Source organism: Globicephala melas, chromosome X, assembly GCF_963455315.2.
Source record: "Globicephala melas chromosome X, mGloMel1.2, whole genome shotgun sequence".
NCBI classification, from domain to species: domain Eukaryota; kingdom Metazoa; phylum Chordata; class Mammalia; order Artiodactyla; family Delphinidae; genus Globicephala; species Globicephala melas.
In genome coordinates this window covers 95,541,392-95,556,259 of record NC_083335.1, presented here as the reverse complement: position 1 = coordinate 95,556,259, position 14,868 = coordinate 95,541,392, and the positions used below count along the sequence as shown (strand labels likewise).

The 14,868-nt window shown below is 44.1% G+C and overlaps 1 protein-coding gene across 1 annotated transcript in view; it reads left to right on the top strand.

The window, feature by feature from the left end:
* Positions 1-14,868, top strand: part of CFAP47 (cilia and flagella associated protein 47) — a 471,409-nt gene that overhangs the window by 17,601 nt on the left and 438,940 nt on the right. The window contains 3 exon segments of the mRNA XM_070044670.1: positions 202-437; positions 1,406-1,729; positions 13,924-14,153. Of these exon segments, the coding sequence (XP_069900771.1) occupies positions 202-437; positions 1,406-1,729; positions 13,924-14,153 (790 nt within the window).

The following is a 14,868-nucleotide window of genomic DNA, read 5'->3' as shown; positions in this document are numbered from 1 at the left end:
TATTCACTGCTGTACCCCCAAGGCCTAGAAAAATCCCTGGCACAAAGAAGGCCCTGGCACTCAATAACTTTGCTGAAGGAAAGATTGAATGAGCTACCCATGTCTCATCAAGTCTTTCAGATGACACTATTTGGACTGAGCAAATATATTCTGGAGTCCCAAAACACTTTTAATGTTAAAAAGCTATTATTGCTTTTACAGGTGATCGATTTCAGAAAGTGGAATTAGCCCTGACAGGCTCAGGACTTCCTGTCTTATTACAGTTTGATCCAGGAAGGGTCCTTAATTTTGCACCTTGTTTCATGGGTGGACGTTCAGAGATTCAGTGTATTATGCAAAATCGATCCAAATCACGTCCTGTGATGTACCGCTTTAAAAAAACTGCACATTTTAAAGTTGATCCTCAAAAGGGCAAGATTGATGAAGGATGTATGCAGGTAAGATAATCATTCTGTGCTTTCACATGCTTTAAATATTTTAAGGTTGGCTAAAAAGCCATGCAGAGGATTAAAAGCTACATTTGTTGTACCAGTGTTTATAAATTTTATCTCTTTTGTGACCTAGTTATGAATACTTTTGTATTGGTACCTATACAATACCCATAATTATTTGTTAAGTGCCTTTCATATGCCAGGAAAAGCACTTGACACTGTAGGGAATGTAAAGTACAAAACATAGTTACTGCTTCTAAGAATTTTTTTTTTTTTTCTGAGAGAATATTTATTTACCTATGTGCCCAGGAGCTTGGCCCCTAAACTTAAATATCCAGCATGGAGCTTTGGCCCTCCCACACGAGGGTGGATGCAGGAATGGGTCCTGGAGCCCTTGTCTAGGGCAGTAGAACCCAGGAACCAGAGATGGGATGCACCTGAGCCAGCGGCTGCTGATAGCAGCAAAAGGTGAAAAGGTGGTGGGAACCAGGAACTCATCCCAACCGGAGAGCTGCCAAAGGTTGGTCAAGCTTGGGTGCACACATGTGGGAGAATTGGAAGTCCAGTGCCATGTGCAAAGGCTGGAACCCAGGTGTCCGCCCCAGTGCCAGCTAACTCAAGACAGGAGAGAGGGGGTGGTGGCAGTTTTGCCATCAAGAGGCCCAGGTCTTAACACTCCTGTGAGGTGAGGTGGTAGGGGGGAAAGCGGGCACTATAGTCTGAGTACTTGCTTACTTGCTGAGGGATGCATCCCCCAAGGCCAGCTCTTCAGAGGCTGGTGTGGAAGGCGCCCTGCAACCACTGGTCATGGGCATAGTGCGTCTGGGGCACAGTGAAGGGTGGCGGGTTGAGGGGCAGGCTGGTATCAGGAGGCTCGTCGTCATTAGGGCCAGTGTCGGGTGGGTAGGAGCTGAGTGTAGGGAGGGCCAGTCTTGTCACAGGTGCTTTCAATAGTTCAGGATTGACTCGTACAGCGCCCCCAGCTGGCACAGCAGGGACGCGTCCGCCCACCCCCGCCTAGGGCAGCGCGGCAGGCGGGGTCAAGGTGGGCGGCGTACAGGGGCTGGTCCCGGACGCCGGAGGCTTGGGCCCGCTGGTTGCGGCTGCGGCTGCGGCTGCGGCTGCGGCTGCGGCTGCGGCTGCGGCTGCGGCTGCGGCTGCGGCTGCGGCTGCGGCTGCGTGGGCTGTGGATGCGCCCCAGCTCCGGCCACGAGCCCCGCGCGGTGAGCAAACCTATGAGGCCGCGCGGTAGCGGCGGGAGCCTGGCCCGGACGCAGCTCGCGCCGACCGGCGCCTCGGCCAGGAGCAGCCCGTCATGGCCCGGCGGATGAACTTCTATGCCGCCTCCTTCCCTCCAGCGCTCCGCCAGGTAAGAATTTTTTAATGCATTAAGGAAGCGTAAGACATACAAACAGGTAGGGTTCAAGAATGCAAGGTATCTTAAAACAAATCTGTAGCAAGGTGATATAGAAACTCCAGCCAGGTAGAAAGGTCTTCCATTATAGTAACATATGAGCCAGACCTTGAAGGTTCAGTAGAATTTTCTAATTGGAAACAGATGATACTTAATTGACCGAGGCCTTGTACTGCTGGTGCAGAGCAGAAAAGTTGACTGACGAAGCACACCTGTGAGCACCAGGACAGCTTGTGGATGTCAGAGTCTGCTTTGCTCTTTCTCACTACTCAGACAGCTCTTTCCCAGATCCTCTAAACCAGGGGTTGGCGGACTATGGTCCACAGGCGGCCTGCCGCCTGTTTCTTTTTTTGTTGTTGTTTGTTTGTTTTAAGTAAACTGCTATTGGAACGTAGCCCCTCTTATTTGTTGCCTATTGTCTATAGATGCTTTAATGCTACAAGGGCAGAGTTGAATAGTTGTGAGAGTTGTATGGTTTCATAAAGCCTAAAATATTTACTGTCTGGTAATTAACAGAAAAAGTTTGCTGAGCCTTGCTCTAAACAGTAGCAAACATGAGTGCCTTCAGTTTCACCTCAGGTTCTTATGTTATCATCTTTCCTCCAATGCATAGTGATATGGTTCATAAAATTATTGATGGAAGCTTTCTCCCAGTTGCAGTTAAGAACTGTTGTATACATGTTTAAATGCATGCAGTTCATATGTATAACTCTTTCTGCTTCATTAGAATGACACTCGTCCCACAGTTTTAATAGAGCTAATTAGTCTTCACAGAATAACAAGTGTTAACCACTTTATGCAAAACACTTTCTTTTTAATGGTTTCTTAGACTTTAGTCTAAGTCTCTTAGTCCTACCAGCATAATTCATTTTCTCCAGTAACCTGCATATCTTTCAAAACATAGCTGATTTTCTCTGATCAGAGAAACTGACAAGGATTACAGGAATCTGGTCAATTTCTCTTAGCAGTCAGCTCCAAGTGTTAAAGACTTTGAAAGACATGATTACCAATTTCCTACAGAAGCTCTTCACACCACGATAAGAGAGTGGAGGTGGAAGTTGAGAAAGAAAGTGGTGAGAGGAGCAAAATGAGTGAAAGACTGAAAATAGCAGTGCTACAGAAAAGATGGGAAATAATAGCACAAAGGAAACAAAGGCTAAGGTGAATTTATAATGTGGAAGGATATGTCCTACATCCTTTGTGTTGCTTTACTTTTGCTAGCTAAAATGTTTCAGAACCTGTTGTGACATCCAACCTCAATTTGATTAGCATTATCTTAAGAAAGGGCTAAGTACCCAGGAAACGAGAAAATTTACAGCATGAAATACATAGTGGAAAATGATAGCAATAGGATGTTTTTTAATATATGGTAGGCATAAAATTAGTAACAGTAGATTAGGGATGGGCTGTTCCTAGTGGTTATGTTGAGAACATGTGTAGGATGGCCAACAATTTAAGTGGACATGATATGAAAAGGTTAATTCAGTTTGAGTGTAGAGGGGGAGTCTGAGTGTTTAGAGAAGATACATGGGTGACAGCTGATAAATATGTGGCTGAGCAGATAATGAATCACTGTTGAGAAAGGAACATTTAAAGAGGGTATAATAAAGGGTCTTTCCTTTCATTATTAAATGAAAATTGTTCTGTTCACAAAGGTTTTTAATTTCTGTAATGCAAGACAGACCTGAAGTATATTTGCCACTTAAATTTAGGTCAGCATATAATCTTCTGGGTATAAAAAGAAATATATACTTTTGTGCATCTCTGAAACCAATTTGGGAATTTCACATTGAGAGGGGCTCCTGGGAACACCATATGCTATATAAAATTTTCAAACTCAAAAAAGAACCCCATAAGGGACTTCCCTGGTGGTCCAGTGGTTAAGAGTCTGTGCTTCCACTGCAGGGGACATGGGTTCAATCCCTGGTCGGGGAACTAAGATATCCTGCATGCTGTGTGGCTTGGCCCAAAAAACCCCAAAATACCAAAAAACCAAAAAAAAAAAAAAACCCATAGCTGATAGTTAATTTCTTAACATAATTTTTAGCCCTCTACATTTCTGGATTTCTTGAGCACTTGTAAGTTCCAAATTACTAAAAAGTGAATGTAGGGAATGTGGGGGACACTGGAGATCTATGACTTCCACAGGCTGGTCAAATAGCCTTTGAGTATTTGGAAGTGTGGTAAGATTATTCTTTTCTTTTAATACCAGCTTTATTGGAGCATAATTCACACACCATAAAATTTACACATTTAAAGTATACAATTCAGTGGTAATTAGTATATTCACAGAATTGTGTGGCTATCAGCACGAATTCCACAACATTCTCATCACTCCAAAAAGAAACACAATGTCCATTAGTGGTCACTCCGCTTGCTCCCCATTTCTTAGCCCCTGGTAACCACTAATCTATTTTCTATCCCTCTAAATTCCCCTGTTCTTGACATGGCATATAAATACAATCATATAATATGTGGACTTTGGTTTCTTTGATTTAGCATAATATCTTCAATATTCGTCAATGTTGAAATAGGTATCATTACCTCATTCCTTTTTATGGCCAAATTATATTCCATGGTATGGCTATACTACCTTTTGTTTATCCATTCATCAGTTGATGGCCATTTGCATTTGTTCCACCTTTTGGCTGTTGTGAAGGATGCTGCTATAAACATTCATATAGAAGTTTTTGTATGGGTAAGTTTCCTTATGTATGTATGTATGTAGTTTTTACTATAGAAAAAGTTACGTAATAAAACAAAAGGAAACGTTAGAACTTCTAATACAGATCAAGGTGCTCTGAAGGGATGTGGCAGTAAATATATAGATTATAATTGCCCCACACTTCCCCAGTCTTATCCTCAACATTTTTTTTTTTTGTCCTCAGCTTTATTGAGGTATAATTGACAAATAGGAATTGTATATATTTAAGGTGTACAACTGTTTGGATATATGTGTACATTGTGTAATCATCACCACAATCAAGCTAACTAACATATTCATCACCTCACATTGTTACAGTTTGTTTTTAACCTCTTACCAAATTGCAGGTATACAATATAGTATTGTTAACTATAGTCATCATGCTCTACATTAGATCTGCAAAATTTACTCATCTATTTTTTTTTTCTTTTTTTTTTTTTCCGGTACGCGGGCCTCTCACTGTTGTGGCCTCTCCCGTTGCGGAGCACAGGCTCCGGACACACAGGCCCAGCGGCCCTGGCTCACCGGCCCAGCCGCTCTGCGGCATGTGGGATCTTCGCGGACCGGGGAATGAACCCGTGTCCCCTGTATCAGCAGGCGGACTCTCAACCACTGCGCCACCAGGGAAGGCCTACTCATCTTGAGTAACTGAAACTTTGTACTCTTTTGACCAACATCTCCCAATTTCCACCCCCTCCCTGCCCCGGCAGCCACCATTCTACTCTCTCCTTCCATGAGTTTGACTATTTTAGATTCCATGTATATGCCACATATAAAATTCATGTACTATTTGTCTTTCTGTGTCTGGCTTGTTTCACTGAGCATAATATCCTCCAGGTTCATCCATGTTGTCACAAATGGCAGGATTTCCTTCTTTTTTAAGGCAGAATATTCCATTGTGTGTGTACTATATTATTTGTATTCATTAATTGGTGAACATTGAGATTGTTTTTGACTCTTGGCTATGGCAAATAATGCTGCAATGAACATGAGAATGCAGATAACATCTTGGAGATACTGATTTCATTTCCTGTGGTTATATACTCAAAAGGGGGATTGCTGGATCATAAGGTAGTTCTATTTCTAATCTTTTGAGGAGCCTTCATACTATTTTCCCTAATTGCTGTATCAGTTTACATTCCCAATAACAGAAAATAAGAGGTTCCCTTTTCTCCATAATCTCACCAACCTTTGTTATCTTACTTTTTCGATAAATGACCATTTCAACAGGTGTGAAGTAATAGCTCATTGAGGTTTTGATTTGCATTTCCCTGATGCTTAGTAATGTTGAGCACCTTTTCATATACTGTTTGTCATTCTTATGTCTTCTTCAGAGAAATGTCTATTCAGGTCCTCTGCCCATTTTTTTTTTAGTGGATTTTTTTTTAACATCTTTATTGGAGTATAATTGCTTTACAATGGTGTGTTAGTTTCTGCTTTATAACAAAGTGAATCAGTTATACATATGTTCCCATATCTCTTCCCTCTTGCGTCTCCCTCCCTCCCACCCTCCCTGTCCCACCCCTCTAGGGGGTCACAAACCACCAAGCTGATCTCCCTGTGCTATGCGGCTGCTTCCCACTAGCTATCGATTTTATATTTGGTTTTACTATATTTACGTTTGGTAGTGTATATATGTCCATGCCACGTTCTCACTTTGTCCCAGATTACCCTTCCCCATCCCTGTGTCCTCAAGTCCATTCTGTAGTAGGTCTGCATCTTTATTCCCATCCTGACCCTAGGTTCTTCATAACCATTTTATTTTATTTTATTTTTTTTACATTCCATATATATGTGTTAGCATACGGTATTTGTTTTGCTCTTTCTGACTTACTTCACTCTGTATGACAGTCTCTAGGTCCATCCACCTCACTACAGATAACTCAATTTCGTTTCTTTTCATGGCTCAGTAATATTCTATTGTATATATGTGCCACATCTTCTTTATCCATTCATGTGTTGATAGACACTTAGGTTGCTTCCATGTCCTTGCTATAGTAAACAGAGCTGCAATGAACACTGTGGTCCATGGCTCTTTTTGAATTATGCTTTTCTTCAGTGATCACTTCGTTATTAGGTAGTGTATTGTTTAGCCTCCATGTGTTTGTATTTTTTACAGATCTTTTCCTGTAATTGATATCTAGTCTCATAGCATTGTGGTCGGAAAAGATACTTTATACATTTTCAGTTTTCTTAAATTTACCAAGGCTTGATTCGTGACCCAAGATACGATCTATCCTGGAGAATGTTCCATGAGCACCTGAGAAAAATGTGTATTCTGTTGTATTTGGATGGAATGTCCTATAAATATCAATTAAGTCCATCTTGTCTAATGTATCATTTAAAGCTTGTGTTTCCTTATTTATTTTCATTTTGGATGATCTGTCCATTGGTGAAAGTGGGGTGTTAACGTCCCTTACTATGAACGTATTACTGTCGATTTCCCCTTTTATGGCTGTTAGTATTTGCCTTATGTATTGAGGTGCTCCTATGTTGGGTGCCTAAATATTTTACAATTGTTATATATTCTTCTTGGATCGATCCCTTGTTCATTATGTAGTGTCCTTCTTTGTCTCTTGTAATCGTCTTTATTTTAAACTATTTTGTCTGATATGAGAATTGCTACTCCAGCTTTCTTTTGGTTTCCATTTGCATGGAATATCTTTTTCCATCCCCTTACTTCCAGTCTATGTATCTCTAGGTCTGAAGTGGGTCTCTTGTAGACAGCATATATATGGGTCTTGTTTTTGTATCCATTCAGCCAATCTGTGTCTTTTGGTGGGAGCATTTAGTCCATTTACATTTAAGGTAATTATCGATATGTATGTTCCTATTCCCATTTTCTTAATTGTTTTGTGTTCGTTATTGTAGGTCTTTTCCTTCTCTTGTGTTTCTTGCCTGGAGAAGTTCCTTTAGCATTTGTTGTAAAGCTGGTTTGGTGGTGCTGAACTCTCTCAGCTTTTGCTTGTCTGTAAAGGTTTTGATTTCTCCATCTAATCTGAATGAGATCCTTGCTGGGTAGAGTAATCTTGGTTGCAGGTTTTTCTCCTTTATCACTTTAAATATGTCCTGCCAGTCCCTTCTGGCTTGCAGAGTTTCTGCTGAAAGATCAGCTGTTAACCTTCTGGGGATTCCCTTGTGTGTTATTCGTTGTTTTTCCCTTGCTTTTAATATGCTTTCTTTGTATTTAATTTTTGACAGTTTGATTAATATGTATCTTGGTGTATTTCTCCTTGGATTTATCCTGTATGGGACTCTCTGTGCTTCCTGGACTTGATTAACTATTTCCTTTCCCATATTAGGGAAGTTTTCAACTATAATCTCTTCAAATATTTTCTCAGTCCCTTTCTTTTTCTCTTCTTCTTCTGGGCCCCATATAATTTGAATGCTGGTGCATTTAATGTTGTCCCAGAGGTCTCTGAGACTGTCCTCAGTTCTTTTCTTTCTTTTTTCTTTATTCTGCTCTGCAGTAGTTATTTCCACTATTTTATCTTCCAGGTCACTTATCCGTTCTTCTGCCTCGGTTATTCTGCTATTGATCCCATCTAGAGTCTTTTTCATTTCATTTATTGTGTTGTTCATCATTGTTTGTTTCATCTTTAGTTCTTCTAGGTCCTTGTTAACTGTTTCTTGCATTTTGTCCATTCTGTTTCCAAGATTTTGGATCATCTTTACTATCATTATTCTGAATTCTTTTTCATGTAGACTGCCTATTTCCTCTTCATTTGTTAGGTCTCGTGCGTTTTTATCTTGCTTCTTTATCTGCTGTGTGTTTTTCTGTCTTCTCATTTTGCTTAACTTACTGTGTTTGGGGTCTCCTTTTTGCAGGCTGCAGGTTCGTAGTTCCCGTTGTTTTTGATGTCTGTCCCCAGTGGCTAAGGTTGGTTCAGTGGGTTATGTAGGCTTCCTAGTGTAGGGGACTAGTGCCTGTGTTCTGGTGGATGAGGCTGGATCTTGTCTCTCTAGTGGGCAGGTCCACGTCTGGTGGTATGTTTTGGGGTGTCTGTGGACTTATTATGATTTTAGGCAGCCACTCTGCTAATGGGTGTGGTTGTGTTCCTGTTTTGCTAGTTGTTTGGCATAGGTTGTCCAGCACTGTAGCTTGCTGGTCATTGAGTGAAGCTGGGTGCTGGTGTTGAGATGGAGATCTCTGGGAGATTTTCGCCGTTTGATATTATGTGGAGCCTGGAGGTCTCTTGTTGACCAGTGTCCTGAAGTTGGCTCTCCCACCTCAGAGGCACAGCACTGACTCCTGGCTGCAGCACCAAGAGCCTTTCATTCACACGGCTCAGAATAAAAGGGAGAAAAAGTAGAGAGAGTATTAGTAGAAGTAGGAAGAAAGAAAGAAAGAAAGGAAGGAAGGAAGGAAGAAAGAAGGTAAAGTATAATAAAGTTATTAAAATTAATTATTAAGAAAAAAATTTTAAAACAAATGGACAGATAGAACCCTAGGACAGATGGTGGTAGCAAAGCTGTACAGACAAAATCTCACACAGAAGCATACACATACACACTCACCAAAAGAGGAAAAGGGGAAAAAATCATAAATATTGCTCTCGAAGTCCACCTCCTCAATTTGGGATGATTCGTTGTCTATTCATGTATTTCACAGATGTAGGGTACATCAAGTTGATTGTGGAGATTTAATCCGCTGCTTCTGAGGCTGCTGGGAGAGATTTCCCTTTCTCTTCTTTGTTCTCACAGTTCACAGGGGCTCAGGTTTGGATTTGGCCCCGCCTCTGCGTGTAGGTCGCCGGAGGGCGTCTGTTTTTTGCTCAGACAGGATGGGGTTAAAGGAGCCGCTGATTCGGGGTCTCTGGCGCACTCAGGCCGGGGGGCGGGAGGGGCACGGAGTGCGGGGCGAGCCTGTGGCGGCAGAGGCTGGCGTGACGTTGCACCAGCCTGAGGCCCGCCGTGCGTTCTCTAGGGGAAGTTGTCCCTGGATCCCGGGACCCTGGCAGTGGCGGGTTGCACAGGCTCCCCGGAAGAGGGGTGTGGATAGTGACCTGTGCTCACACACAGGCCCCTTGGTGGCGGCAGCAGAAGCCTTAGCGTCTCCCGCCCGTCTCTGGGGTCTGTGCTTTTAGCTGCGGCTCGTGCCCGTCTCTGGGGTCCGCGCTTTTAGCCGCGGCTTGCGCCCGCCTCTGGGGGTCCACGCTTTTACCGCAGCTCGCGTCCGTTTCGGTTCCGCGCTTTTAGCCGCGGCTCCCGCCTGTCTCTGGGGTCCGCGCTTTTAGCCGCGGCTGGCGCCGTCTCTGGGGTCCGCGTTTGTAGCCGCGGCTCGCGCCCATCTCTGGAGTTCTTTTAAGCAGCGCTCTTAAACTCCTCTCCTCGCGCACCAGGAAACAAAAAGGGAAGATAAAGCCTCTTGCCTCTTCGGCAGCTGCAGACCTTTTCCTGGACTCCCTCCCGGCTAGTCATGGTGCACTAACGTCTTCAGGCTGTGTTCGCACAGCCAACCCCAGTCCTCTCCCTGCGCTCCGACCAAAGCCTGAGCCTCAGCTCGCAACCCGGCCCCCTCCGGCGGGTGAGCAGACAAGCCTCTCGGGCTGGTGAGTGCCGGTCGGCACCGATCCTCTGTGCGGGAATCTCCCCGCTTTGCCCTCCGCACCCCTGTTGCTGTGCTCTCCTCCGCGGCTCCGAAGCTCCCCCGTCCGCCTCCCGCAGTCTCCGCCCGCGAAGGGGCTTCCTAGTGTGTGGAATCCTTTCCTCCTTCACAGCTCCCTCCCACTGGTGCAGGTCCCGTCTCCATTCTTTTGTCTCTTTTTTCTTTTTTTCTTTTGCCCTACCCAGGTACGTGGGGAGTTTCTTGCCTTTGGGGACGTCTGAGGTCTTCTGCCAGCATTCAGTAGGTGTTCTGTAGGAGTTGCTCCACGTATAGATGTATTTCTGGTGTATCTGTGGGGAGGAAGGTGATCTCTGCGTCTTACTCTTCCGCCATCTTCCCCTCCGCCTGATAAAGAGAAATTTTATATCAGAGGATAAGTTCCTGATAGTTCATGTGTTTCAACATAGTTCTGGAGCATGTTTATCTCACACCATCTAGAAAGGCGATATGTAGTACGGAAGAGCATGAGATTCCTGAACCAGACACCTGGTCTTTCACTCCCAGCGCTACCATTTACTAGTTGTGTAATCTTGGGTAAAATCCGTAACCTCTTTGTGCCTCTTTTCTTACCTGTAAAATTGTGATGATAATAATACCTAATTATAAGATTATTTTGAGAATTAAGTGTAGGGCATTCAGCACGGTGCCCACGAATTCATAATCCTTATATATGTGTTAACTATTATTTTATTATCAAAGCATTTTGCTGAGTTTTCATTGAAGGATTAATTGACATTTAATACAGGAAGAATATGGGCCCTATAGATAACCTTAACACTTAAAAACTACAATGTAGAAATCCTAACCTTCTGAGAGGGAATCTGTCACATCTGTAGTCCCTAAAGCACTATCAGATGATTTCCATTAATATTAATTAGGTCAATAAAAAGTATTAATGTTTAAATACAAGCCATGGTTATCAGAAAAAATTATTAGCCTTAATACTTCACTCCCCATTTGTATAGGATAAATGAGGTAATTCAAAAGAGAGAGATTTTATTTTTTATCATTAGTAAATAGCTAAGCAGTGAAGAACTGAGGAACTCAGCTTTGACCACATCTTGGACTAAGTGAGATTTAAGGATTGTTTGGTATCCAAGGATACGTCTTTTTTTTTTTGCGGTACGCGGGCCTCTCACCGCTGCGGCCTCTCCCGTTGTGGAGCACAGGCTCCAGACGCGCAGGCTCAGCGGCCATGGCTCACGGGCCCAGCCGCTCAGCGGCATGTGGGATCCCCCCAGACCGGGGCATGAACCCGTGTCCCCTGCATCGGCAGGCGGACTCCCAACCACTGCGCCACCAGGGAAGCCCCAAGGATACCTCTTAATGTAATTTCTATAAATCTGAGAAGAAAAGAGATTGTGATGATCTCATTAGAGAGTAATATGTGGAAGAAGGACCGGAATACATTGGAAATGCTGCCTAATGAAAGCGTTGTTTTCATGTATATTTTATAGTTTTTAAGTGATTTTTTTAGCTTAATGTTTTCTAGCTGGAACATTTTATGTCATAATTACTAGTCTCATCAGAGATTTCATTTTTATTTATACAGATATGTGGAATCTATGATTAGATGTGTGCATTTAGGCCAGTTGGACCTCCTTTATTTTACATCAATGTACTTTTGGAATTTGGAATTCTCCTTTTTCAAGTATAATGCATATATATCTGGCACAGCTTCCTGCTTGACTCTATTGTTGTGCCTTATGTAAAATGACATTTAGTTTGCTTCTCATTGATTAGAATCAATAACATAAGTCATAATTATGTCCTGGAATAATATGCATTTCTAGTCTGGCTGCACTGTAGGTGGTGGGATATGGCCTGGGAAGCTAATCATCCTTTATCATTTCTTTCCACTTGGGAGAGGACACCCAGAACGCTAAACAATCAACTTCGTAACTGAATATATAGGATAAAGTTGTTTATAAATTGGGGTCTCTTGTAGTAAGGGGAAATATTAAGACCACTCTTTTTGCAAAACATAAATGGAGAACTAAGGCAAAGATAATTCAATCAGAATTTATGTCATCACCTCAAGATTGCAAGCCAAACCACAAGACTAGTACACTGTAATGTGTATATGTGTTGTGATGTCAATGTCCAATTCAAGTTAACTCTACATTTTATTGATCTGATGAGCACATTTGTTTGCTAAAGCCAAAAGACAATGCAGGTTCCCTGTCAGACTGTTATGATTGAGAGACCCCCTAAATTGTTTGGACTTATTGGCTTAATTATTCCACATTTGGGAATCCATGGAAGGGTCTCTGTTCTGGAACACTGATGCATGTGAGACTGTTGTGACTGTTCTGTTCTTTGCAAAATATTCTACTGCCTTGGCTTCTGTATTAGTCAACATAAGCTAGGTTATGTTAGAGTGTCAAATTAATCCTGAAATCTCAGTGTTTTACCATAACAAAGGTTTATTTCTCAACCACACTACATGTTCAATGGGTATGGGGGAGGGAGGGGCATTTGGGGGTTTTCTCTGGGGCTTACCTATTCACTGAGGCAGGGGAGAGTGGACAGAGAGTCTCTAAAGGGCTCTTCTCTGATTCAGCCAAACCCATCACTTCTTCTCCCATTTCATTGGCTGAAACCAGTCATAAATCCTCGGTTAGCCTCAAGGGGTCTGAAAAATGGAGCTCTCCATGTGCCTGAGAAGAAGGAATATAGAATTGGGTTTGGCGAGCACAGCCCTGTCTGTTACAGTTTTTAAGACACTGCCCTGTCCTGGTTCTTATATCTCTCAACCTGTTTTTTCTCTGTCTCCTCAATGGACTTCTTTTCCGTCACCCCTTGGGGAACTGGTGCTCCCCAAGTTACCATATCCGGTCCACTATTTTTTTCTCCCCACATCTATCCCCAGGTAACTTCATCCACTCTTCCAGTTCTAACTGCAGACTATCTGCTGCTAACTTCCAGATCTATTATCCCAAGCCCTGACCTACCCACAAAGCTTTAAACATAAATCCAATAATGACTGATTCAAGGATGTCTCAAACTCAATGTGAAAAAATATAAACACATGATTTTTTTTCCAAACCTCATTCGTCCTCTTCCTGTATTCTTTGTCCCAGTTAGTGGCAGCATCGTATTTCCAAGTCTAGATTCCTCCCTATTATTCCCACCTCTTAATTTTGTACACCATCTTAGCTAGGCTGTGCTGCACAGTTGTTTAGTCAGTTATCAGTCTAGATGTCCACTGTGAAGGTATTTTTTAGATGCGATTAATAGTTACATCTGTAGGCTGTGAGTAAAGCAGATTGCCACCCATAGTGTGACTGGGCCTCGTGCAATCAGTTGAAGGCCCCAAGAACAAGGACTGAGGTTTCCTGAAGGAATTCAGCCTCAAGAGTGCAACACAGGGACTTCCCTGGTGGTCCAGTGGCTAAGACTCCGTGCTCCCAATTCCGGGGGCCCCGATTTGATCCCTGGTCTGGGAACTAGATCCCACATGCATGCTGCAACTAAGAGTTCCCATGCCGCGACTAAAGATCCCGCATGCCACAACGAGGACCCGGTGCAGCCAAAATAAATATATAAATATTTAAAAAAAAAAAAAAAAAAGACTGCAACACAGAAACCCTGCCTGAGTTTCCAGTATGCCTGCCCTGCTATACAGACCTTGGACTCAAGACTGTAACATCTGAGTTTCTAACCTACTGGCTTGCTCTATGAATTTCAGCGCCACGACTTCCCCCAGCTAGGGCCTCGGGGAGGTGAGGGCTTGGTTCGGAGGCTGGAGGACTCGGGACCATAGAGGGAGGGGTCCCAGGCTCTGATAGACGGCACCAGCAGGACGCAGGGACCGCTGACCCCTGACCAGTGGGAGTCCCCGCAGAGTCCCGCCCCTGCCGTCAGCCCTCGGAGACCCCACGCCGCGCCGGATGCGGCTCCCCCGGATTTCCGCTTCGGAAGTGAGGAGCCCGACCGGGAGCCGCGGCGTTTGTTCGTCCGAGCGTGGGTTTTCGGGACTTGTCCGAAGCCACGGTGAGGACCTGAATGTAGCCTGAAGGGACCTTCCCTCCCCCCTCCCCCCATAGCAAAGGTGACCCACCTGCATCCCACCCCTGCGATCTTGTTCTTCGAGGCCCCAGCCGAGCTATCGGGCTGAATTCGGCCTAGGATGTCTCAGGCAGAAGGCCTTGGTCTGTGAGAGTAGCGCTGATTCTACAAATGGAGAAGATCTAAGTCCTAGATGAGGGCCCTGAGTGCTAGTGAGCAGACCTCGACCCCCAAAGCGGGCCACAGTGAGCAGCGCCCCTGCTCTCAGCTCTAGGAGGCCCTAGCAAAGTAGACAGATGTTGAGTGACCTAAATTCCCCTCTAGTGACAAAGGGAAATGAGGGCTACCTTATGACTCCCAAACTCAGGAGAGGAGGCTCCGGGCGGAGCTGGCAGGCTGTGGTGCCCCCTCATCTCCTCTGGAGATGGTCTCAGGGAGATGAGAGCCTTGGTCTAATGGAATAAGCCCAATTCCGCAAAGGGAGCTAGTCCTCAACAGCATTCATGGTTGTGACACCGAGTGGGGATGGGGGCCCCTCCCACAAGAAACGGGGCAGCATAAAGCACCAGCCCTGTTTTCAGGCTTGGGAGAATTGGGTATTTTGACATGAGTTGCATTCACTTATTCCCAGGACATCTCAGGGAGGTGAGAGACCAGGTCAAAGGGGGCAGCCTCGGGTTGGCAAGGGAGGATTTCAGGT